Source organism: Aulonocara stuartgranti, assembly GCF_965226115.1.
Source record: "Aulonocara stuartgranti genome assembly, chromosome: 13".
Lineage (NCBI taxonomy): Eukaryota > Metazoa > Chordata > Actinopteri > Cichliformes > Cichlidae > Aulonocara > Aulonocara stuartgranti.
Window position 1 is genome coordinate 17,037,901 of NC_138949.1, and position 23,974 is coordinate 17,061,874.

The 23,974-nt window shown below is 40.4% G+C and overlaps 3 protein-coding genes across 9 annotated transcripts in view; 2 read left to right on the forward strand and 1 right to left on the reverse strand.

Moving 5' to 3' along the window:
* The window catches only part of wdfy4 (WDFY family member 4), a 38,570-nt gene extending 36,876 nt beyond the window's left edge, over positions 1–1,694 (reverse strand). For all 3 annotated transcript variants that reach the window (XM_082556465.1, XM_082556466.1, XM_082556464.1), the window contains exons 1-2: positions 1,409–1,694; positions 224–317 (exon numbers count right to left, since the gene is read on the reverse strand). In XM_082556465.1, the coding sequence (XP_082412591.1) occupies positions 224–244 (21 nt within the window). In that variant the 5' untranslated portion in view covers positions 245–317; positions 1,409–1,694. The remainder of the gene's footprint in view (positions 1–223; positions 318–1,408) is intronic.
* Positions 1,695–1,709: 15 nt separating this feature from the next.
* LOC309719998 (uncharacterized protein) lies at positions 1,710–10,443 on the forward strand. The gene is made up of 10 exons (XM_082556481.1): positions 1,710–2,758; positions 3,318–3,453; positions 3,540–3,650; positions 4,700–4,832; positions 5,429–5,607; positions 5,785–5,858; positions 6,040–6,202; positions 6,281–6,363; positions 7,693–7,883; positions 9,072–10,443. The coding sequence occupies exons 1-10, from the start codon at positions 2,644–2,646 to the stop codon at positions 9,558–9,560; spliced, it is 1,674 nt and encodes a 557-aa protein (XP_082412607.1). The 5' UTR covers positions 1,710–2,643; the 3' UTR covers positions 9,561–10,443.
* A 590-nt stretch (positions 10,444–11,033) lies between these two features.
* arhgap22a (Rho GTPase activating protein 22a) lies at positions 11,034–23,750 on the forward strand. 5 transcript variants are annotated; one of them, XM_082556476.1, is made up of 11 exons: positions 11,034–11,252; positions 16,219–16,415; positions 17,087–17,174; positions 18,573–18,647; positions 20,115–20,243; positions 20,383–20,593; positions 20,692–20,824; positions 20,904–20,977; positions 21,322–21,443; positions 21,575–22,562; positions 22,686–23,750. In XM_082556476.1, exons 1-11 carry the CDS (start codon positions 11,120–11,122, stop codon positions 22,903–22,905), a joined length of 2,370 nt encoding a protein of 789 aa, XP_082412602.1. In that variant the 5' UTR covers positions 11,034–11,119; the 3' UTR covers positions 22,906–23,750. The 5 variants fall into 5 exon arrangements, with proteins under 5 accessions (XP_082412602.1, XP_082412603.1, XP_082412604.1 ...); XM_082556477.1 differs by lacking the exon at positions 18,573–18,647; XM_082556478.1 differs by lacking the exon at positions 18,573–18,647 and having other exon boundaries at positions 20,118–20,243.
* The last annotated feature ends 224 nt before the right edge of the window (positions 23,751–23,974 follow it).

Here is a 23,974-nt window from a genome sequence, read left to right on the forward strand (position 1 = left end):
GAGTTTTACTGCTAAACATTCATGCCATTGTACTGCATGGCAATTGTAGCCAGAGTGTCGTTTCCATATTATAGTCGCTCTATTTTGACTACTTTCCATTTTGAATCACGTACTCATAACGAACAATGGTGGTAAGAATCAGAGGGCTTAACTTAAAGCCAACACATTTTTCATATTTCCCACAAAATTCATGAATACTTAGATGCAACAGATCATTCTTTACCTGAGTTTGTGTAAGAGCCATCTGGGGTTTTCCTGGCACTAAGGTGATGTTGTCATCTGTGCTGTGTTATTCCAACTACTTGAGTGGTCTGTTTCTGTTCCCATGTCAGGAGGAATGGACAAGAAGAAACCTGCTAAGACATGACTAGTGCATACATTGCAGCCCCCTTTGTAAAAGTACCCGCCTCTTACTAATCTCCACCAAGTAGACTGAACTTTGAGCAACTCAAATCAGCTGGTGCGAGTCATGTGCTTTCCCACTTCCTTAGAGAAGCAGAAGTGAAATAACAGTTGTTTAGCTGGCTAGATGAGGCCCTCCCACTGCAGCTCAAAGAAACGTCCCTTTTCTTTTTATAGACCGGTCTTGTAAGGTTATTGTGATATTTAATCACAGTGGCATGGCCCATGACTCACCAACAAAAGCCACAAACCTGGCTTTTAGTCACGAATTGGCGTGAAGGAATTGACTTGCTGGTGAAACAATTGGAAACAAAGTGCTTTTTGTTTGTTTGCTGGTAATAAATAGAATGGCTGGACTGTTTGTGTTTAGGAAGGACTTTTCAAAACCAACCTATGAGAAGAGCAACCCATGCAAGTTGACAGTTGATGTATTTATATGCTAAAGTAGTATTTTAAATACAGAAACTAGCCTTTAGCAACGTTGCAGAACACACCACAATTCGTGAATGTGAATTAAAGCCAATAACCACAGCAGAAACTCTGCACACAGACGTGTGCGGCACTTGTGAAGTGTTTAGCTAAATGACTAAACGGCGCCATCTTGTGAGTATTAACGATACAGAAACGTGTCATCAACAGCAGTTGGGAGTAAAAGAAAAGGCTCAAAATTACACAGACTTTCAAGCTTGATAAGTTAAGTGAACCGGTGTTTTTCAGTAAAGAGAGCAGAGACGCTGATGTAGCAAAGAAAATGGTTTAGCAATGTCCTTCCGCATAGCTCAGTATTAGTACTGAGATTAAGTATCACAAGTGAAAATGCCTGCACTTAAAGAGGGTTCCAGAATTAGCGAATGCAAATTAAAGAGTAAAGATAACAGTGTGGCTATGGAAATCACACATACGTTTTCACACATATGAGTCAGCTCCCCAGTCAAAGTTGCCCTCTCTTTTGTAGGGTCAAGCTGTCATATAGTAACCACTTTCAAAACGAGAAGTGTTAACCAACCTTTGTAAGCTGACGACATGTGTAACTGACGAGCTCCTTCTGAAGTTAAAAAGCTGGACTCTTATTTTAGCCTCCGACTCCAACAAGCTCACCTCCTGAGCACTATAGGTTAAACCATGCTATTCTTACATAATCTTACACGACTAAATGCAAGGGGCAAGTAATAAAAAAGGCATGCTCTCTTTTCCTTCAGTATATGCCTTACACTTCCATTAAATGACCGTGGTGTTTGCATTTCTTTTACACTATTCTGGTAAGTTCCCCAGGCCACTTTCAGTTTACTAGAGGTGGGCGGGGCCATCCAAATATCGACAATATCGATACCAACACTGGCATTGCGATCGGATCAATATGTTGTTTCTACCCTCTAAGTCAGGTACTCTGGCATACAGGGCATTTTCCCGATGCACTTTTCGGCCGATGGGCCGGCCTGAAGAGCGACCCAGTGGATACAAGCACTTACAGCCCATTCCCTCCTCTACCTTTGCTGCACGCTCATGCAGCTTGTAGAAAAGGTTCAGTGTGGAAGAAGTGGGTAAAAGATGGAAAGCTGAGATAAAACAATGAAAAGAAAAGAAAAAGAAATGCAGCCCAATGTGTCAAATTAACCAACATGTTAACTATCTGGGCTGCTGCACCATGAACAGTAGTACCAGCAACAACTGATCCTGATGCACCATCTGTGGAGAAGTGAGGAAGAGATGGAGAAAGACTAAATTAACACAAGAAAATAGATGAAGGGAGATAATTAGGAAGGGGGGTATTCAAAGAGTCAGGAAAAATGAATGGCTACTTTGACTGTTATTTTTATTTATTTTTTAAGAAATCGTGAAATAGGATCATCTATGTTTTATTTTCAAAACGACATTCTGCTTCCCCCACATAAGCTGTTATTATGTTTTTAAAGTATTGGTACTGGTATTAGTAATAGTTGGTATCGCGGCACAGCACAGCGCTACTGCTTACTTTGGAGGCGTCATGGTATTTATAGCGACCACGTGCTTTGGGCAAAGCGCGGCCACGTGACACCTTGCAACCAATGCGGTGTCCAGGGCGTGGATTGCCTCAATCAGTTTGACACAATGAAAGATGTCGGTTGCTTTGTAGCGATACATGAGATCCCTTCTCACTTTACCTTATGATGTTGTAGCGCCGCTTCCCAGGAGTTGATTTTGCTTCCTTTGCAGTTTCTGTCGGTGGTAACACTAGAAGGTGGCCTCCGTGTACCCATCATAATGCATCCGGTGTCCTCCGTCAGCGGTGGGGACATATTTGATTGTATACAGAGAGGAAATATTGAAGAGTGTATACACTTCGTTCAGAGTAACCGATCTATACTCAAGCAAAAAGGTAAGCTAGGAAGAGATACAGTGCAAACTTCAGATCTGGCTTTTTTAAAAGGTCATTATTCAACCTTATCGCGACGGGATTTCTCAATTTCCTCATTTTATTGCGAGAAAACTGCTGAAACATTAGTTAGAAAGAGAACGTTTATACCCACTTTATGCTGTTTGCCATGCCTGGCTTTAGAACTTTGGAATAATGTGCAAATGTGTTTGGGAGTTAACTATAGTTTTACCGGATGTTATTGTATATTTGATCATTTTCTGGTCTCTCTTGGTTTGATTTTGCCACAATGCCAAAAAGAAACCTAACTCTGCTGCAGCTCTTCTGTGAGATGGTCTGGCACAGATCCTGTGATGAAGAGATGGACAGATCCAGTGACAACACAGCACAAAGTCACATTGTGCTGAACTACTCCAACCCCCAAACTTGAGAGGGCTTTCAGCGTCAACAGGCTGACAGTCGATGCATTTATGCCAGTCTCATATTGTTAGTCAAAGTCAGAGTTGAAGGTCAGTGTCATCAAGCTTGATTGTGTAATGTAAATGCGTTTCTCATCATTCAGGTTGGGGTGGCTTTACCCCACTCCACTATGCTGCTCTGCATGGTAACCGAGCCTTGGTCGACCTTTTCCTTAGTGCAGGAGCTGGTCCTAACCTGACATGTGATGCAGGACAGACAGCTTTTCATTTTGCCTGCAGGTGAGCAGCAGCTGCATATTTAGTTAAAGCCTGGATTTTCAAGGTGAGAGCTTGATTTGAGCTTGTGCACTTTGTACTACTATCAGGCAAGGGAACATCTACATCATACATCAAATGATGCAGTATGGGGCCGATTTACGTCTCATAGACCTACAGGGAAAAACATCACTGCACCATGCGGTCACTGGGGGGAGCATGTAAGTAGATGAAACATTGTATCACAAACTTAGTCGTTTTTGCCATGGGCTACTACACAGTTATATATACAGTGCTATGCAAAAGCCCTGAACCACTCCTAATTTCTTTATATTTTGCTATAAGAATGGGAAATAGGTGCAGTGATCTATTGATACATGTATAAACATAAATAGAAATAGAAATACAGTATATAAGGTTGACATAGAGGATATACAGTTCTAATAAGTTTCAAAGTCATTAATATCTCCTTTATTCTTCAACACAGCCTGAACTGAATTTCTTTAAGATGACTTCAGGAATTGTTCTTCAGGCTTCTTGGAGGACATTCAAAGCTCTTCCTTAAATCTTGTCTGCCTTTGCTCCCATTTTCTGTCAAAATAATTCCACACCGCTTTAATAAGAAGGTCCGGGCTTTGGTGAACCCAGTCCACTGATAGTCTTTTACTATATGTGTTTCTGTCCAGGTATGCTTTTACTGCACTGGCAGGGTGTTTGGGATCATTGTCACAATGACAAAAGAAGCTGTTGACAGTCAGTTACTGTCCAGATGGTATTGCATGGTGGATGAAAATCCTACCGTACTTTTCTGCATTCATAATTTTTTACACGATTCCCAGCACCACTGGCTGAAATGCAGTCCCATGCCATGAAAGAGCCTCTGCCAGTTTTACAGATGGCTGTAGACACTCACTGTATGTATACTGATTTGAACATAAATAGATAGAACCAACATTTCCAAATTTGCATTGATCACTCCAAAAAAACCCCAAAAAACTATTGGACTGATTTTTAGTCCAGGTCAGCGTTAAGGGGGTTAACAGACAGAACATTCCTGTATGTCCTGAACAGAAAATGAGTGCAAAAGCAGCCAAAATTCAATTAAAACAAAAACAAAAACCCTCCAGAAAGCCTGGAGAACTATTGCTCAAGACATTTATAAAAATGAGAAGAAAGTCTGGCTTCTTGGAAGGAAAGTATAAAGAAATGTGGGGTGACTTTTGCAAAGTACTGTATTATGCATGCACTAACTGTTAGTTGTTTTTCCCAGCATTGCAGTGCACTATTTGTGGGAGACAGGAATGTTTAGATTCACAGACACAGACATGTACCAGGTGACTCCCCTTCACCTGGCTGCATCCACAGGAAACACAGAAGTTATTCGGTATTTGCTCAAGGACCAGGTATGATACAGTTTTCACTGTCTGCCTCTTTCACCCTCTTTAGTTGTGTAACAGTATTATTACACAGTAATACACAAGATAATGCCCAATCTAAAAGTTTTAATAACAATGTTGAGTCAAATATATATTGTGTAAAAGCTGCCGGGATGACGAACGTCATCATACAAAAATGTACTGTGACTTTATGCTTTAGTCAACTTTTGATCTTTGTGCTTCTTTAACCCAAACATTTAGAGTATGGATTATTAATAATGTAAATAGTGTGACTGGTTGTCTCTCACTCTGTGTGTTGCATGTAGCACACAGAGTATATATTTGCATGATGAATGCATGGTTTCAACTTGCATTTTGGGGATGGAGCATTGAAGTGTAGTCACTGACTGTTTTCAAGAGCCTGAGCAGTGATTTCCACCAATGCCTGTACCTGTTTTAATGCGTCTGAAAATAATAGGCATTCTGTTGGTGTTTTTATCTTTTTCACTTTTTTTGCAAATATTTGTTTTTTCTTCTTTTTACTTTTCCACTTTTAAACTGTTTAAAATGTAAACTAAGGCTTAAATTATGTACATTTTCTGGGATTTGCAAATATGTTTCAGAGGTGTGCTGTGGATGCAGTTGACCAGCAGGGTGCGACAGCGCTTCACGTCGCAGCAGAGAGGGGTGGAGTGGAAGTGTGCTGGATACTACTGCAGAGAACAGGGTGCGGGATGCTCCATCAGAAGAATCATAGCGGCCTGACTCCACTGGAGCTCAGCAAACAGGGCAAAACATTTAGGTGAATCTGCTGCTTCCAGAAATATGTGACACCCCCCTCATAAAACTAGAAGGATGCTGCATTTCATTCTAGCATCCTTTGGTACCTATGAAATATCCAGTATGTTTGCTTTTCCTGATTCGATCTTTCTCTTGGGATTATGATGCTGATTATTACTCTGCTGTATTTTTTCTCTAGACATCAGCAACTCACCAAACTACTGAGTCGGTACATTAATGAGCCAATACACCACAAGCCCAGAGAGTCTCATGGTACATTTGGATCTGTATATGAGCTCTATTCATTTATTTTACAATAAAAACACAAAGATAATAATTGCAAAACAGTTCATGTTACAACTCTGAAATTGGATTTTTTTTTTTTAGATGTTTTATGCTGAATGTGATCTTATAAACAGGTAAAAGGGTGTTTTGTGTTCTTCTTTCTTAACAGTTTTATACTACTGGACACTGTTTTTTCCATCGCTGAGTGGAGCTGCCATCCTGCTGATTGCAGCCATGTTGGGAGGCTATGGGGGTTTAATCTGTGGTTTGCTCTTCCCATGGCTTGCCAGAAGCATTTTCACACAATACCACCGCATGACCACATACCAAAGGTTTGGCAAAAATTGCAGTGCATGTAAATAATCATCCTTTACTGCTATTATATCACATAGCATATGTCTTCTTTCTAGGTTACCTAACCCGATCTACTTGGGAACCCTCATTGCTGGTTTGATCCATTCTCTGCTCTGCTTCTATGGAAAAATGATGCCTAATATCCTTTTGAAAAGCTAGCATATACTAGGTCTTTTGCTCATACATATTTCTTGATAATTCAGCTTTTCACACACCTACGTTAGCTGAGCTGTGAGTCTTGGAGGAGTTCAGCACAATTGTTCAACTGCATGGATGAACACATCAGAATCATACACTATTTATGACAAAATAGAATGCCACTGTATGATGAAGTGACTACATTTTATATTCAAATAGTCACATATGGAGATATGTAGGATAGAGGGGACCTTTGTTTAATCTAATCTTGGAGAGAGTGAGGACAATAGTGAGCAAGGCATTGTTGAGGTGTGTGGTAGGAGTGACAGATGGGTTGAAGATGGAGGTGGGATTACATCAGGGATCAGCTTTGAGCCCCTTCTCCTTTGCACTGGTGATGAACAGGTTGACAGATAAGGTCAGGCAGCAGTCTCCGTGGACGACGATGTTTGCAGACGATATTGTGATTGTGAGTCTGGAGTCTGAAGAGCTGTGGATGTGCTCTGGAGAGAAGAGGAATGGAAGTAATTAGAAGCAAGACAGAATACATGTGTGAATGAGAGGGAGGCAGGTGTAACAGTGAAGATGCGAGGAGTAGAGGTAGTGAAAGTTTAAGTACCTGGGGGTCAACCATCCAAAGCATTGGGTGTAATCAAAGTGAACAAGGTTATTTGTGACAGATGGAGTCATAGGGAAGGTTTACAAGATGGTAGTGAGACCTGCTGTGATGTATTATTTGTGGATGGTGGTGCTGACAAAAATACAGGTGGGGGAGATGAAGATGCTAAGAGTTTGGTGCAAGTGACCAGGAGGGACAGGGTTAGAAAAGAGTATGAGCAGTTTGGAGACAAAGTTAGAGATACAAGGCTGAGATGGAGGGATAGTGGATACACTGGGTGAAGGATGCTAAATATGGGCAGCGAGGAAGAACATGGGAGAGATTCACAGATGGAGCGAAGAAGGACATGCAGAGGGTTGAAGGAAAAGAGGATAGGGATATGGTGATATGGAGGCAGGTGTGGCGAAGAAGAAGTCAAAACTCAACTTCACTGCAACATTATAAACCACTCGAAAACAAAAAAAAATGGTGTAACTCAGGAAAGGGAAAAGATGAAAATTTAACCATATTTACCATTTTGAATTGCTTACACTAATCTTTGGTTACTGACTGTTACATTTTTCACATTTTCATATATATACATTTTACAATTTTATATGAATTCCAGCAAACACTGATGTAAACTGCAGCTAGTTTATTTGGTATTCTACCGAGACTGTTTAAATGTATGTAAAGTGTGCTATTAAAATTTTTATCCTTAATGTTGTGAATGTGTGTGGCCAACCAGTAGTTTAACCCAGGTGTCGATGGTCCACTTTTCCATACTCCTTGGGTTATTCTGTAAGGTTCTGACACAAGACCCTGGGACACTAGACAGAGCAGAATCAGATCCTCAGTTCTCTTGTATCGCTGATCTGGTGGAGAAGAACCAGAGCCCACAAAGGTTCTGTCCATACTGTGAGGTGAGACATTCATATGGGCATGTTGGTAACTTGTTTTACATGCCACACTTTATATTGTATGTAGTTATTTTTCTAATTATCACTCTTTCTGTTTAGATCTTGAAATTTATGCATAGCCTTTCTGCTAATTGTAACTCCCCTCACATTAGAAAAGGTCTTCACGCACGTGTGTTAAGACCACAGATATCAGAGCTGCCAGGTAATATATGCAGTGATTTGGTAGGTGGGGGAACCCTAAGATCTGATGTTGCAGTGAGGTGAGAGGAAAAGAATCACTTGGTAATAAGTCACATAATGACTTGATTTGTGAGATCTGATATATTTTTCTTTGTCTACAGGCTGTGACATGTACTGCTACTCAAGTATTCACTGTTTCCTGTGGATTTAGCAAAAAGAAAAAATTGAACAAGATACATTAGCACATAGATTCCAGATTCAGACAGCCTAAAGCTAGTATAAAAGGTAGAATTTAGTAAGTGAATTTAATCAGCATCATCACCATCTGCTCTGGATGTCTCCTTACAACAGCATAAATTGATGTAAACTTCACCACAGTACTGAAGCTATCTAGTTTAGAAAGACTAAACTGACTAGTAGTAGTAGTATTAGTATACTTCAGTTTTTTTGCCTATTTTCGTCTGCTCCCTTTTTAACAAATATCACCACAGCAGGTAGCTCCACATGTTTGATTTCTATGCCAGATGCTCTTCTTGATGGAATCAAAAATGGCTTTGTGTCTCCTCCCGGGATCAAGCCGCGGATGTTTTGCTTGTTAGGCAAATCTGTAACCACAGCTCTATTGAGCCCCTCAGTAACACATCATGTAAAGAGCCAATATCTGATTAAAAACTATTAAATGAAATAGAACTTTATATGCAAGATTTAAATTTCCAGATTATAAAATTTAGCTCGCTGAATCAAAGTTCTTGCTTTGAAATTAATCTGTCATCTTCATTCTCATCCTTCTTCCGTACAGCTTGTGTCACACATATACATTTTTTTTCTGGGATGAAAAATGTAAATTAGTTGAATATTACCAAGCAGACACATTTTTTTGAGTGGCCTTATGTGGGTCATTAGAAAGAATGCAGGTTTAAAGCCCTGTCCATTTTTTTTGGTAAAGTCTATACATAAAAATGCATTACTTCTTTCTAATATTTTGATGACCTTCTCCTGTCTTCATCACAGCTCTTTCAGCCTGACTACACTAAACACTGCAAGCTGTGTGAAATGTGCATTAAAGACTACGACCATCACTGCCTTTTCCTCAACCGGTGCATTGGCCGAGGTAACCACCGCCTGTTCCTGGTCTTCATCCTCTCCATGGTGGCTGCCCACCTTCTTTTTGTTGCCACGGGAATAAGTTACCTGTACAGCAAGATGCCTGGAGGCAGCCACAGCTTCTCATTGTGGCTCACATTGTTAGGTGAGGATTTCTGGGTTGTTGTAATGATGATCATGAATGGACTGACACTCATCTGGGAGGTGTGGCTTCTAACTGAGCAGTTTGATGCTGTCGCCACTGGAACAACCACCTACTTTAAACAATGCGAAAGCGCCGCACGACAGCGGTCACTAGCACAGCGCTGGGTGATAGTGCTGTCATTTCTGATGGAGGGTCGGAGACGGGTGGGCAGCAGACAAGCCAGAGAGGACAAAACTGCCATAGACATTTAAAACTGTCACTCTGACCTTTGTGCAGCTTATTTGAAAACATTTCCAGTATTGCTCAAGTACAAATACTCACTCTTAGTTCCTCTGTGTAAGGTGGTTTGTGATAATGTCCTTTTTAGATTCAGTAACTTTAATGCCATATCTGGTACTTGATTTTAGTATATCTAATATATTTTGATATTAAATAGGCTATAGAGTAGATTTGCCAGGACAATAGTTCACAAAGTGACTTGCAGGGTATCTACCACAAATGTAGACATTCGCCTAGTTTTTAGAGACCTCACTGAAAACTCATACTTTAAGAAACAGTGTTTTTATTTTCTCGTTGTTTTATATTGTTTGTGTAAAGTACTCAATATTTTTGACACTGTGTTTTAGCAGCGAGCGTCTACATGAAAGCCTGTGTTTATACTCGTTTTTGTATCCCAGTAATCATTTTTAAATGTCATTCTTTATTGCTGCTCTAAATAAACTTTTGTAAAACTGTAAAACATACAACTGATCAAAGTTTACTGTGTTTTCATAAAATTAGCAAGTCCAGTGATTAGCTGGAGATAATGGTTAACAACAGACGACCCAAAAGACTTTCTTCCCAACCTAATGTCGTTACCTCTCTAACCTGCTCCGAGTCATTTGTGCCATGACACTTCCTCTGCTCTCATTAATGGGATATGCTTTTTTCATGCCTTCAATTACACACACTCATTTCCTATGTGTCCCTCAGGACTGTATTTCTAGATTATAGATGATATTCCACACACCCCAGAGGCTGGTGTGTCTGGTCTGTGTGAGTGGCCATGTCGTGTGACATAATTCAGTGTCTGCTGTACTGCCGCTTGTACATATGGAGTGATCAAGTTGATCACATAAAGGCTTTTTAACCTTCTGTATTCTCTTGTCTTGATTTCATCTCCAGCTGGTTGCCACTTGATATCCCGATTTATTTTATTTATACTGACGATGTTTTTATGCTGTAAGAAAATATGTTTCACACAATTTTCTGACCCCCTTGATTTACATATTGGAAAACCATTTACAGCGCTTTATTTTGCTGTCTTGTTAGTGATACGAGCAGTACAGTGATGCCATTTAAAGGAGAAACTAATATTATTTTTGTACACAAGTCAGCAGTTTTCACTTCTTCATCGGGCCAGCTCACTTCCTGAGTGAGAGACAGACTAAAAATGAGGACAAGGACAGTGGGAGAACCCCACAGCTGTGTGTTATTTCCCTATAAAGCAGTACCTATCACTGCAGATGCCTCAGACAGTGTGACTTTTTTTTTTTTCGCTGCACGGAGAGTCTGGCTCCAGAGAGAGAGAGTCGTCCGGTCTATCCATCCAAGACGACATGGCAAGTGCTCGCATGACAGTCTCTATTTCCTTCCCTCTATCACCGTCTGTTCACATCAGCATTCCTGAGAGACAAGTCAGAGGCGTTACTGATAGCAACTATAGTGGTCCCTTTTCTGTGAGCATGTGAATGTCATTTGATTTGTTTCTTGGAGATTGGCTATTAAGCAGAGGACTGAGACTTCAGTATTGTCATTGTTTAGAGCCTGAATGTGCTTGCTTGCTTGTGTTATGGCTCTAGAGATGGCCCCGGTGGAGAAGGATACCTACGGTGCACACAAGTTCAATGCCATGAATCCTAACAGGACTCCATATATCAGTGACAAAGCAAAGGAACTAGCAGGTAAAGCTCAGTTTTTAACTTGTTTTGTGTTGAATGTCACCATATAATACAAGCTGATTATTTATTTTAAGCTTAACTTCATCTGAGCTCTCAAATGAAGTTAAGTAGTAATTTTGTTTTGTCTTTTTCATCAGTGTTTCTGTATCCATCTGTGTGATCCTTGTACTGCCTGTGAGAGTTTAAGCTGTTTCTATGGCCAAAGTTATGTTATTACAAATGCTTCTCCTTCATAAAGTCCTAACGTTTGGTGTCATTTGTAAATAACGGACTGTTACAGAAATCTCAGTCAGCTCTTTCTTCTTACAGTGTCTCTGTAATGTATATTGGTCTCATCCACCCTCTTGATTTCATGATTTGGAGGCTTTTAAACAGACTACAACCTTAGAACAAGCTGAACAGGAACAAGAACATCACACCCTCGAGACTTTTGGTTTTTACCACACAAATTACTGAGTGATTGAGGTAGTTTGGCATTTACTGTCCGACTGTAAATCTCACCCTGAGTGAAACAGGATACTTAATATGAGTGTTTACAATACAGTTTTGTTTGATTTGAACATATGTCCACCCAAAATCTGTTCTGCCAAATGTCTGCGATGGATTATATGGTCAAAGCTTACATACTTTAAAAAAACACACAAAAAACACAGAGATTTAAAAAGACATTCTTTTAAAATGTTAATGTTAGGGCGGTCCAGTGGATGGGGATGTTGCCTCCCAGCAAGATTGGCCTCAGTTTAATCTCCTGACAGGGGAAAAGCTTTCTAAGTGGATTTCAGTGTTTTCCACTTTATGTGGATCCACTGCTCTAATGCTTTAGAAAAGTCTAATGGACTTTTCTCCAAAGTCCGAGTGATTGTGACTTAATTTTACTTTATCTGATAATAGCTGTCAGATCAAGATGTTGCCTTACAAACTTCATACACTGACTTGTGGCTGTGGATGATGCACCATCTCTCCTCCCAAGCAGACAGTTTTTTCTAAAGGTTATTAATGGATTTCTAGTTCTTGTCTTGACTTCCTCTAAGTGACATTTTTAATGACATTTTCAGACAGAGGAAATTGAAACCTTTTTATAACTTGTCTCTGATTGTTGTGCATCAATAAGCTTCATTTTTAGATCCTCACCAGGTGCTCGGCTGACTCAGGACCTCAGGGGAGTCAGCGGTAGGTGCTTCTTCGGGTCTGAAGAAATAGAAAAATCGTGAAGTTCTGAAGATGTCCTTAGGAAAAAAAGTTGATGTTGATGAATTTAGAACTAGAAGGATATCCAGACATTTTCACATACATTGCAGTTTTTTTATATGTCTATTCTAAAGTCTTAAAACAGCTGAATAAATGTTACATTTCTAAATGCCTGCTTGTCACAGGGGTTGAATGTATTTAATTCCATTTAAAGATATCAGCAAAACTTCTGAGATTTACAGCTATACGTCGACATCGCGGTGTCACATCTACTTGCACTGCATCATAACACTTAGTGGTGAGACTGATGTCAGTGGAATCAAATATATTGATCTGAGGTTGTACATCAGGGTTCACATGAGCCCATAATCAAATCTCCACAACCAGCTGTGGGGATTGTGAAGACTGTGGAGCAATAGCGAAGCTAAAAACACAGAAAAGGATGACAAGACAGAGGACACCAAGCCAGACGTATGTATAGATGGTGAGAAATTGATACTGAGAGTGTGCAGCAGAAGGCAGAGTGACTGATAAAGAGACAGACCAAAGAGAAAGAGAGGGAGAGAGTAGGCAGGGCTCTAGGTATGTAAGGAACAACAGCGTACTGGGCCAGTGGGACAGAGAGGGGGAGTCAGACGTAAAGGAAAGAGGGGATCCAGAGGAGAGTGTGAGGTTAAGTGTGTGTGTGTGTATGTGTGTGTGAGTGTAAAATCAGACAGAGTGCAAGACTGTGAGCCAGGGAGAGAGATGCTCGAAGAGGATGAGGAGTAACAGGGCGAGGCAACAGCGAGAGGAGCCGGTAGAGCGTGTATGTGAGGAATAGTGTGTGAACAGAGGGATGCGGTCATGTCTCTGTGAGAAGAAGCAGTATAGCAACGGTAACCATGCTGAGCCCCAAGATAAAACAGGCACGCCGGGGTAAGCACAGTCCCTCCTCCCTTTCCTCCATCCTTCATCCTGGCTTCATTTTTCTGTCTTGCCTTCCTTTCTTGCTGCTTTCTGCTTCTTTTTTCTTTTCCTTTTTTATTTAACTTGCTGCTGCTGCAGAGCTTAGTCTGCTGTCTTTTTCATTGTCTATCATCAATATTGTCATTAGTGCTTTCACTGATAATGACATGCAGAGCAGTGTGTCCTTGCATCCTAGTGAGCATTTTACTAGCAATTTGATTCATTTTCTTGCATGATCCTGAGTGTAGTGGCTTCAGCTGTTCTGTGGAGAGCTCACTGAGTGTTAACAGGCTCTACTATAGGGTGATGTAATCCGACATGTCTTCCTCAGGTGATTACACTACCCTTATTCCTAGAAGATTTAATTCTGATGGAGATGAGGCACGTTGTAGTAAGCATCGGTGCTGGGAAGATAATTATCGGTCTCAAAATCACTTGTATTCTGACGTGTGCACCTGAACGCATGACTGTATCTCTGTTCAAGGTTTCCCCCAGCTATTCGGCTGTGGGTTTTTGGCAGGTGACAGAGATCCAATTGGGAGGAATGCGTGACTCTCTGCCCCTGTAAATCCCAACAGCTGACTCTCAAACATAGTTCCTCTAATGCTGGGTAAAATCCATTTGTGACCACAGAAGTTGGGACACCAAATATATGTTCCTCTCACATGATATTGTGAAGATTAATATGGAAGCTGTAAATCAGAGGAACAGCTCCTGCCACCGAGATCATCATGATGCAGTGTATAAATACTTCCTGTGCTCTTCATAGCAAGCGGTTGCTAGATAACACACAGTTTGGCACACTGTTGCAGGTGCCACGGGCAGTTGTGACAGCTGCCACCTTAATTTGAGGAAAAAATGATTATTATTGAAATTGCTGTTCCGATACATCTTCTTCGTGAAGCTTCATTTTTCTGTGTCTTTAGGCGAAGATGTTCCTTCGTTTCCCCCCTGGCAGCTGATCACTTGTTCTAGACCAGCCGTAAAAATCGGATCATAAAAGATGATGGGGTGGAGAAGTGCCTCCTCTTTCTCCTTCACGAATACAGTCAGAGAGTGCAGTAGTTGCTTGCCATGTCTTGTGCGCTTGCCATCTCTCTCTCTTTGCTGTAATGGTATCCTCCTTTGATTAGATTCCCAGCTCTGCTCTCCACTGACCCTTTTATGCAGCATCTTTTAGGGCAAATTCAAACAGCATCTCAGAGCTGGGTCTGGATCCTACTCTGTTATGCTGGAAGACATTTACAAAACTGTGAATGATGTAGATGAAGCTTCTCTATTATCTGTATAGTTGGATGATTACTGAAACATTTGAGTGGATAACATAAGGGCTTTAGCAAATATTATGTGGTCCTTTTGAGATACCATAGATTCAAAATTGAGAGGAAAACCATTGTGAACTGAGCTGTGTTTATCATCATCACTAATAAATGTATTATTGCACCCTTATCTCATTCAAATGGTAATGACATATAATACATTTTATATTAATAACTGAATTATTTCAATAATACATAAATAATTTACATTTCAATCATTTAAAGGTTGGAGCAGCTATCCACAAGGTAAAACCTCATAGAATATATTCAAATACCACTACTGTTGCTACCACCACAGTGAGACCTTGTTACTTTAGATTAAACTGTTTATATATACCTTTACAACACTTACAATCGGCTTAAATTGCAAACTACTCAGTGGTGAATAAAATAGTTTCAGTCAGCTTCACTGCAACCAAACATGAAACCAAACAGCAAAACGCTACAGTAATGCACCATTAATAATCTTAACCAGCGTGAGCCCTTTTACTTTTGATACTACGGTGGGCGGATGTATAGCTGTCATGTTTGCACCAGAACGTATGACTATAGTTCTGTTCAAGGCTTACATTCACTCAAATACTGCTGAAGATGCTGTACTTTACTTCAGTAATACAATTTTTAAGCTTTACTTTCTATGTGTTTTGTTTTGTTTTGTTTTGTTTTTATATAGAAGTATGAGACACGGTTACATTATATCTGCTGTATTTATAAACCTTGATGAGCCTGCTTCAGCTGTCATTTTGGAAATGACTGCTTCACACAGTCATTCTTCTTCCTTCTCAGCAATCATGACTCTGCAAAGGAAGGATGTCCAGCAAGGGGAGAAATAGAAATGAGGAGTCCAGACAGAGAGCTGATAACAGAGCGAGAGAAAGAGAGAGGGAGGGAGAGGAAGAGAGAGATGAAGAGAAGAAACAGGAGAGGGAAAGGAAAGAGAGATCTCTGTCCAGGCCTTTAAAGATACCTTCCCTGCTGTCCTCAGCAGAAAGCAAAATGCAATTAACAAGGAAAAAAGATGCCATTGATTTCTCTCTTCTCCCCTCTGCCTGTGCCTTGTGTTTATCTCTCTCTTTTCTCTTGCTGGTTGACTCCCCAGGGATCGCTCTACTGTCACAGTTTTTGCTCCATTCCTTTGGCATACAGATGCTAATATATAATCCATATTTTAATTCCGGCTGTAGCAGTCAAAGCACAGTCTGATCCAAAGCAAAACCTGTCTATGTATAGCAATGAGACTGGTAATAATGGATGCCCTTGTTAATATCTGAAACAAATTAAAACATGTACAGAAATAGACGGGTTTCTTAAAACAAGATGGCTTTGCAGTGAAATGGAGGCATTCCCTTTGTAGGCTGAATTCAGATGAAATCTTGATGCATGGCCCATGCTGTGGGCTTAGCGGTACCCAAGGGAGACTACAAAGAAAGATTTAGAAAATTACTTATCCCGTGTCTTTGTGGAATACTGTCTCTGTCAATCTTTTTCTGATCTCAATGTGTGTACCCATGCAGCGCGGTCCAAAAGCATGGTTCTCGGAGAGTTGACAAGGGTTTCCAGGCCCTGTTCTCCTCTGGATCATGAGAAAGCGCTGAAGGCGGGCTGGCTCAAGAGACAGCGGAGTATCATGAAAAACTGGCAGCTGCGCTGGTTTGTCCTGAGGACCGAAGCTCTGTATTTCTACAAGGATCAGGATGAAAGCAAAGCACAGGTATTGCAAAATAGCACATATGAGATATTGACACCTGTTGCAAGGCTGCTCTGTTATATTCCATCGTATTCCCCCTGAAACATCTGAGCCAACTTCTTGAACTGATCCGATTAGTATTTAGAACCCAAAACTGATCACTCGACTGTGTTTTTCAACTAAAATAAAACCAAATGTGTTTTCCATTCTCTTAAATAGCCAAGTGAAATAAAAGTGACCGTGTGTTTTTTTTTAAAAACTGTTTGCTAAATGAAATACTTGGTGTCGAGCTATGGCTGGGTAAATATCATTATCTTTAACACAGAAAATCAGCTCCATTAAGACCTCCCCACAGTCTCCATTAAAGCCATAGCGTGTTGTTACTGCCCTGACACATACACTGATTATGTGGTAACTACCTACCCTGTGGTTGTGTCTGAAGCACTTAGTTTTTGACCTTTGACCCTATCTGTGCTGAAAGGATCAAAAATGCTAGTACATCAGGAAGCACCAGTAGGATAAGTAGATGAAGAGATGTTTCCCTGAGTCATTCCTCCCTCCATCATCATTGCCTCCCTCTGTTGGACAATTGCCCAGAGTCCCGTGTACTCAGCGCTCCATAATATTTAACATTCACTACACGCCCTTGTCCAGAACCTCTGATATCTCACACCTTCCTCGCCTTTCTCCGGCAGGGTTGTATTCCTCTACAGGGTAGTCAGGTCAATGAGGTGCCTGCCAATCAGGACGAGCCTGGCCGCCACCTTTTTGAAATAGTTCCAGGTGAGTTGGCATAGTGACAGTTCTGTTATATAAGGAAACAAGTAAGTAAATAAGCCTTGTTCAAGAGATGCTGAACAATCTGTTTAGCACCGAGTGCCAAATAGAAAACTTCGCACTTGGCTCCCTTTAGATTTTTAAGTCAAACTTTATGTTTTACCTAGCGGTACTTTTCTCTGTGTCGCTTAAAATTGTGATCAGACTATACATGCAGCAAACCTCTGTTTAACCTGTGCTGATCCAAGTATCTCTTGTACCATCTGGTAGTTTTAGATGGTCACAGTGAAGAATGATTTTAGGATATTAAGATGCCTCCCTGATGTCATTGTTCAAAATGTCACTATATATAGATATACATAAATCATGCTTACAATGAGCTTAAAGTGCAATGAATTCTAACAGATAAAAGTACCCAGCTGTAAATAAATGTGCCCCACTGCAACTAAACGTAAAAGCAAGATCCTCCAGTAATGCATGCATTAATAATTAATGTAATTAGAATATAATGTATCCCGGACTGGGGCCATTTTCGTACACAGTGAGCACTTTTACTTTTGATACTGATAATGCTAAATGCATTCACTAGGTGTATGTTTGAGCCACTGTACTCTATGTAGATATTACAGTTTTTACTTTGCTAATTCTAAGGCTTCATATATCACGATGTGATAAAAATAATAATAATCTGATCCTTAACGAGGTCTAAAACCATTTCAATACAACCTGAAGTGAACAACAACAACAACACATACATATTACATGATTATTTCTTTAACCAAAATGAATCCAAAATGCCAAAGCAGTGTATAAAAACTATGTGATTCACATTGACATGATCTTGTAAAACCACTTTTAGCAATAATAACTTCACGTTATTATTTCTTGTATGATTTTATCAGTGTCCTAAATTATTGTCAAAGAATTGTGTCCCACTCTTCTTTACAACATTGCTTCAGCTCATCGAGGTTTGTGGGCATTCATTTGTCCACAGCATGCTTGAGATCCCTCCACAGTATTTCATGGTTGAGGTCTCGACCTTGACTGGGACATTTCACACTTTGATTATTTTTATTTTCAACCATTTTCTTGTAGATTTGCTGCTTCATCTAAGCTTTATCTTTCAGATTGATGACCTCACATTTGACCTCAGGTCCTCTGGCTGCAAAATAAGCCCAAATCACAATTGACAGTTTGTGCTAAAATGCTGTGTTTGATTTTGTCTGTCCAAAGAAGGTTTTTAACCCTCCTAAGCCAAGCTGCAATGCTCTTTTTGGAAATAAGATGCTTTTTATTGGCAACTGTTCGGACAGGTCATTCTACTGTCATGAACTTTAACTGTTAACATGCTAACTGAGGCCTGTAGAGTCTTATCTCTTAAGGTTTTTGTTTGTTTGTTTTCAGTTTCTCTGAGTATTTCATGGTCCGACCATTGGGTGAATTTACTGGGACTTCGACTTCTGGGGAAGGCTGGCAAAGGTCTTAAACGTTTTCCCCTTCGGAATAATCTTTCTAACTGTAAAATAATAGACTTCAAATTGTTTGGAAATCAACAATTGCATCTCTAAGATCATTAGTGACATATTTCCTCCTAGGCATTGTGTTGGTTAATATCTGAATCCTCCACAGAAGCAAACTGCCAAACATCTACTTTCTAGATGATCACTGTCTGATGATCAGGAAATTAAATACATTTGATCAGCAGTACCTGGCTCTTACTTACCTCCTTAATTCCTATCAAAGTAGTAAGGGTGCACTTAATTTTTGACACACTGCCTCTGCATTATGGCTTAGCACGTGTTAAATAAATAACAACACAGTTTTGTAGTTCATCTGAGGTTGTATTTACATAATTTTAAGACATGCAGATTCTTTTTTATCATATCTAGATGCATAAAATCCCAATTTAAAAGGGGGTGTACTTTCTTTTTACCATGAACACCTTCCTGCTGCTCAATGGATTTGAATATTAATATCCAAATGTACTTTAATTTTTTTATGGAGTACTTTACTTTTGTTTATTTACCACCTTACATAAAATCAGCTGTTTCATTTCTTTTTACAGAAGCATGAATATCAAATTTCCATTGGAATATAAGTGGATTTTTTTCCCTCATACATTCAATTTAGCTGTTCCAGAAATATATAAAACACATTTATTTTAGGAAAATGGCTGGCAATAAAAATGTAGAGTTTGTAATAAATGGTTTATTATGTGCAAATACACTGCCCTCAGTCTCATGTGACCTTGTAGGAAAAGACTGTCTAGTTGAAAAAAACAGTGTGAAAACACATGTGAGGAAAGGTCCAGGACAGAGAGAGAAAAGAGTGAAAAGCATGCTGCAGTTGCTGGTGTCCCATGGGAAGCCTTCTCTTTCTGGGTTGTTTGTCTCTCACACACAACACACTATGCACCACAGTGCAGGACTTAGCAATGAATGCGGGTACTAATATGTATTCTCCACAATGAGCCGTGTGCAATCCTTGCTAAACCCACTTTTCAAATCCTGTGTTTTGTATTGCTTTTTCTAAAATATGTGAGTTAAGTTTTATGCTTTTATCTCTGCTGAGTATTTCCACCTCTTCAAAGGCACAGGGGTACAACGGTAATCAAAGCTGTGCTGAAATGAACTAAATGTCAAACTGAAATGTCATCCCGGGTGGCATCAAGCTGTGTTCACCCAGAGGAAGAAAAGGCAGAGCTGCATGATTGTGTCTTTGTACTTTACAGGGGCGCTTGAGCTAATGAGGTTATTGAGAATACTGATATTGATGTTAGCAGCTGGATCTGTAAACAAAGTAATTCTGCAAAGTCACTTGCAATCTAATTTGCAGAGGTGCTATCTGTTTTGTGTTTGATTCCATATGATTAATAGTGAATTTGAAATGTGCTAGTCATTATTCCATAGGGACCAAGACAAAATTGAAGCATGGCTTTCTTTTCAGCAGGGGCTGGAGAAAAGGATCGAACTGGTATAAGCCATGAATCATTCCTGCTGATGGCCAGCTCCCAGAGCGACATGGAAGAATGGGTCAGAGCCATACGTAGAGCTATATGGGCTCCACTTGGTGGAGGTTTGAGTCTTTAAAATGTCCTAATATAGACACACATGAACACAGAAGGGTCTGCATGCCTTAAAAAAGGGATACGGGGTTTGCATAAGAAAATTTTTGAGCTATTAGTCACATGAATTTCTTGGTTTTGTGACTGAAGGTGTCTTTGGGCAGCACCTAGAGGAGACAATGTTGTATGAATCCCAATGTGGCCCTCAGAGACTAGTCCCTGTGCTGGTTGAGCAGTGTGTATGCTTCATCCGTGAAAATGGACTCAAGGAGGAAGGCCTTTTCAGGGCCCCCGGACAGACCAATCATGTTAGAGAACTGCAGGATGCCTTTGACCGCGGTGAGAAGCCAGTGTTTGACAGGTGAGGCAGTGGGAGGGGGAATTTTATCCACAACAGTATGCTAATTCATTATCTGTATGGAATAGTACTCTATATTGTGCAGTCCTTTTCTCTTTCAGTTCCACAGACGTCCACACAGTGGCATCACTGTTAAAGCTGTACATACGAGAGCTGCCAGAGCCTATAATCCCATTCTCCAAATACACACAGTTTCTCTCTTGCGCTCAGCTTCTTACCAAGGATAAAGAAATGGTATTGAATTGTCTACTTAAGACTTTACTGGTACATTTCAAAATCTGTTCTTAGCAATAAACATCTACTTTTTTCCAAGGGTATTACAGAGCTCGGCAAACAGGTGAAATCACTTCCTCAGGTCAACTACAACCTCCTTGAGTACATCTGCAAGTACGTAAAGTGTATCTTGTCACCTATATATATATATCAGTGCTGATGTCATTGGGATGGGACTCATTATTCTGCCTTCACGGCTTCACAACTGATGATTTGTCAGCTTATCAAACCAGAGACATTCATTACACCCACATTGTCTTCATCAGGGGAAGTGACATCACTGTGCATAATTGCATATCTTCTCTAACTCCTTACATTATGGAAAAAAAATCCCACGCACCAGTCACAATGAGACCTCTCAATCATCCGACCTGATTATTTTTTAAAGCCAGCTTTAGCAAAGCTTAGCACTGATGATTATATGAAAATAAGTTTTGCTTTTGGTTGTGTCTGTTCAGGTTTCTGGATGAGGTGCAGTCTCACTCCAATGAGAATAAGATGAGTGTTCAGAACCTGGCCACTGTGTTTGGACCTAATATCCTTCGGCCCAGAGTGGAGGATCCAGTCACCATGATGGAGGGTTAGAGAGCACATCGATCTTTGCTAATTTAATGCAAATTTGTGAATAAAAGCATGAATTTCAATCAGTGTGTACAAAGTTTCAAGATAACTTGAGAAATTTGTTGTATTTTTGTTTGCCATTCTAAACAGGAAGTACGCAGGTGCAGCACCTAATGACTGTGCTGATTAGTGAACACTCACGACTTTACCAACGTGAGGAGCCAGAAACAGAGATTAAAGTTCCCATACAGCGCCAGGAGAGCCAAAGGTGCAAGGTGGAATGGCTTTCACAAGAAGACCCTGACCACCCACATCCCTCAGGGACAAGCTCCAAAATGCCTAATGAAAAAGCCCAACCTTCCACTTCTTCTACAGACATTAAAGTAACAGCAGTGAGCCCTGTTACACTGGACAAGGGTGAGGAAAGTCAGACTGAAGGGAAGAGCAAAAGCAAGACAGAGGAAGACATCAAGACTGAAGGAAAAGTTGGAAGCGATGCAGCTGTTAGCCCTAGCAAACAGGCTAAAGCATTGCCTTCCTGGAGATCCACCTTCAAGGGCAGTGCAACCTCAGGTGGGCCAAGAGGGAAAATAGGGGGATCTGCAGGGGACGTGTCGGCTGCCGGGGGGAGCAACTGGTTAATGAATGGTCTGTCATCCCTCCGAGCACACAGACGTACCACCTCATCTGGGGAGAGACTAAAAGACTCAACTGTATCGCTAAAGGATTCAACCCTCTCCCTTAAAGAAACTACTCTTAAAGACTCTCACAGAGACTCTGATGAAGATTCTTCTCGAACATCCTTGTCTCACAGAGCTCTCCACCAATCCCACAGACTGTCTGCTTATGACAACGTGGCCCCCTCCAGTCTAAGTCTACCTGCTGACACTTCGTCCATCTGGACGTCTTACGAAATTTCATTGTCTGAGCCAGAAGGGAGTGATAAAGCAACAAAATTAGAACCGAGTCAAGAGAGGCCCACACAGTTGAAGGACTGTGCAAATACTTTGGATCACAGTCCAAGCTGCAATGAAGATGATGATCTTGCAGAAACAAATGAAGATGCCACAAGCAAGGTGGCCCAGCTCAAGCAGGAACTGAAGAAACAGAGGGCGAGCTATGAAGTCCGTATCCGCAAGTACGAATGAGTCATTTGTCATTCTGTTTAGAATAGCCATTCAAAATCAAAATGTATTATTTATTTATTCATTATTATTCATACATGTAATACTTATTATTAATTATATTTATTTCATTTGAGGTTGGAAGAGTCCTGTTCCAACTACCAGTCCCAGATAAACCGCCTCGAGGAGGAGCTAGACCAGGAGAAGAAGAAGTTTCACATGCTGGAGATCCGACTCAGGAACTCAGAGCGGGCTCATCAAGATGCAGAAAATCGCAACATTCTCCTTCAGCAAGAGATGGAGGAATTCTTCAAAACCCTCGGAGATCTAACTACAGGAGCAACACGGACCAAATAGACCAGACCAGCCTGCCTTCATCTGGTCCATCAGTGGAGGAGGAGCTCAGTTACTGGGACGCCCAACCAGCCCCAAAGCTTTGAAGACCAAATACCTCTAGCGCAGTACTAATTGCCATCTTTTAGTACAGCTCTCTTGTGCCTACACTGACCAGTGCCGGTGCCAAACAAGAACTCCTCTGGACCAAGCACCTCTTATTTGTCATTCCTTGCTGTTATACACCATAGGTCATTTAATTAGCAATTGAAATTTCCTTGTAAGAAACCAGAAAAGGCCTTACTAAAAATTATGAGGTACATAATACATAGATACGTTATTGTTGATGCTGATATTCTAGAAAGAAAGGTAAGCTTTTAGTAAAAGAAAGAATAATGTGAGACGTTAAAATTCAACTCTTTTATTTGCAGGAGTTGAAGGTTGACAGTTTCCATTTTCTGATGTATATATTTGGTCTGTTAGTGAGGCAAGTGACCTTCCCAAAAGACACCATAAAAGGTTAACTCGTTGCTGACAGTGTTTGGCCAATCAGAAGAATGCATTGTACCAGTAGTGCTGAATGGCTCTTTTTTCCCCACGTGTACCTGCACTAATATCAGATTTACTCAGAGGCAAAATCCTGCTTAGTCTCTTCTATTGGTTTTATTTCTAAGGACAATGAAGGAGGAGCAAAAAAATAAAAAAGAATAAAAAGTTGAATTGTGGCCAAGAGTCAGGACAGCGTCACATTCCCCAAAGTGCATTTTGGGAGCTGATGCTAGGGGTTACTGCCTGGAGTGCCCTACCATGAAAAAAAAAATCAGGCAAAAAGGACATTTTGGGAATTTGAGCCTTACAAAAAGTTATCCTGGCAAAAGCAAATGTCTGTTTCCCAACTCTCTGAAAGCATAAGTACAGTGCAATCTACAGTAAAATGTACAGATCTGTCACTAACTTTACTAATCCATGAACTATACTGCACAGAAAACAAAATGCATATAAATAGTGCTTCTGGATTAAATGTACATTACATACAATGCATCCTAGCTTGAAATAAACAAATAAATAAATAAATACAGAAAACAATACAGAA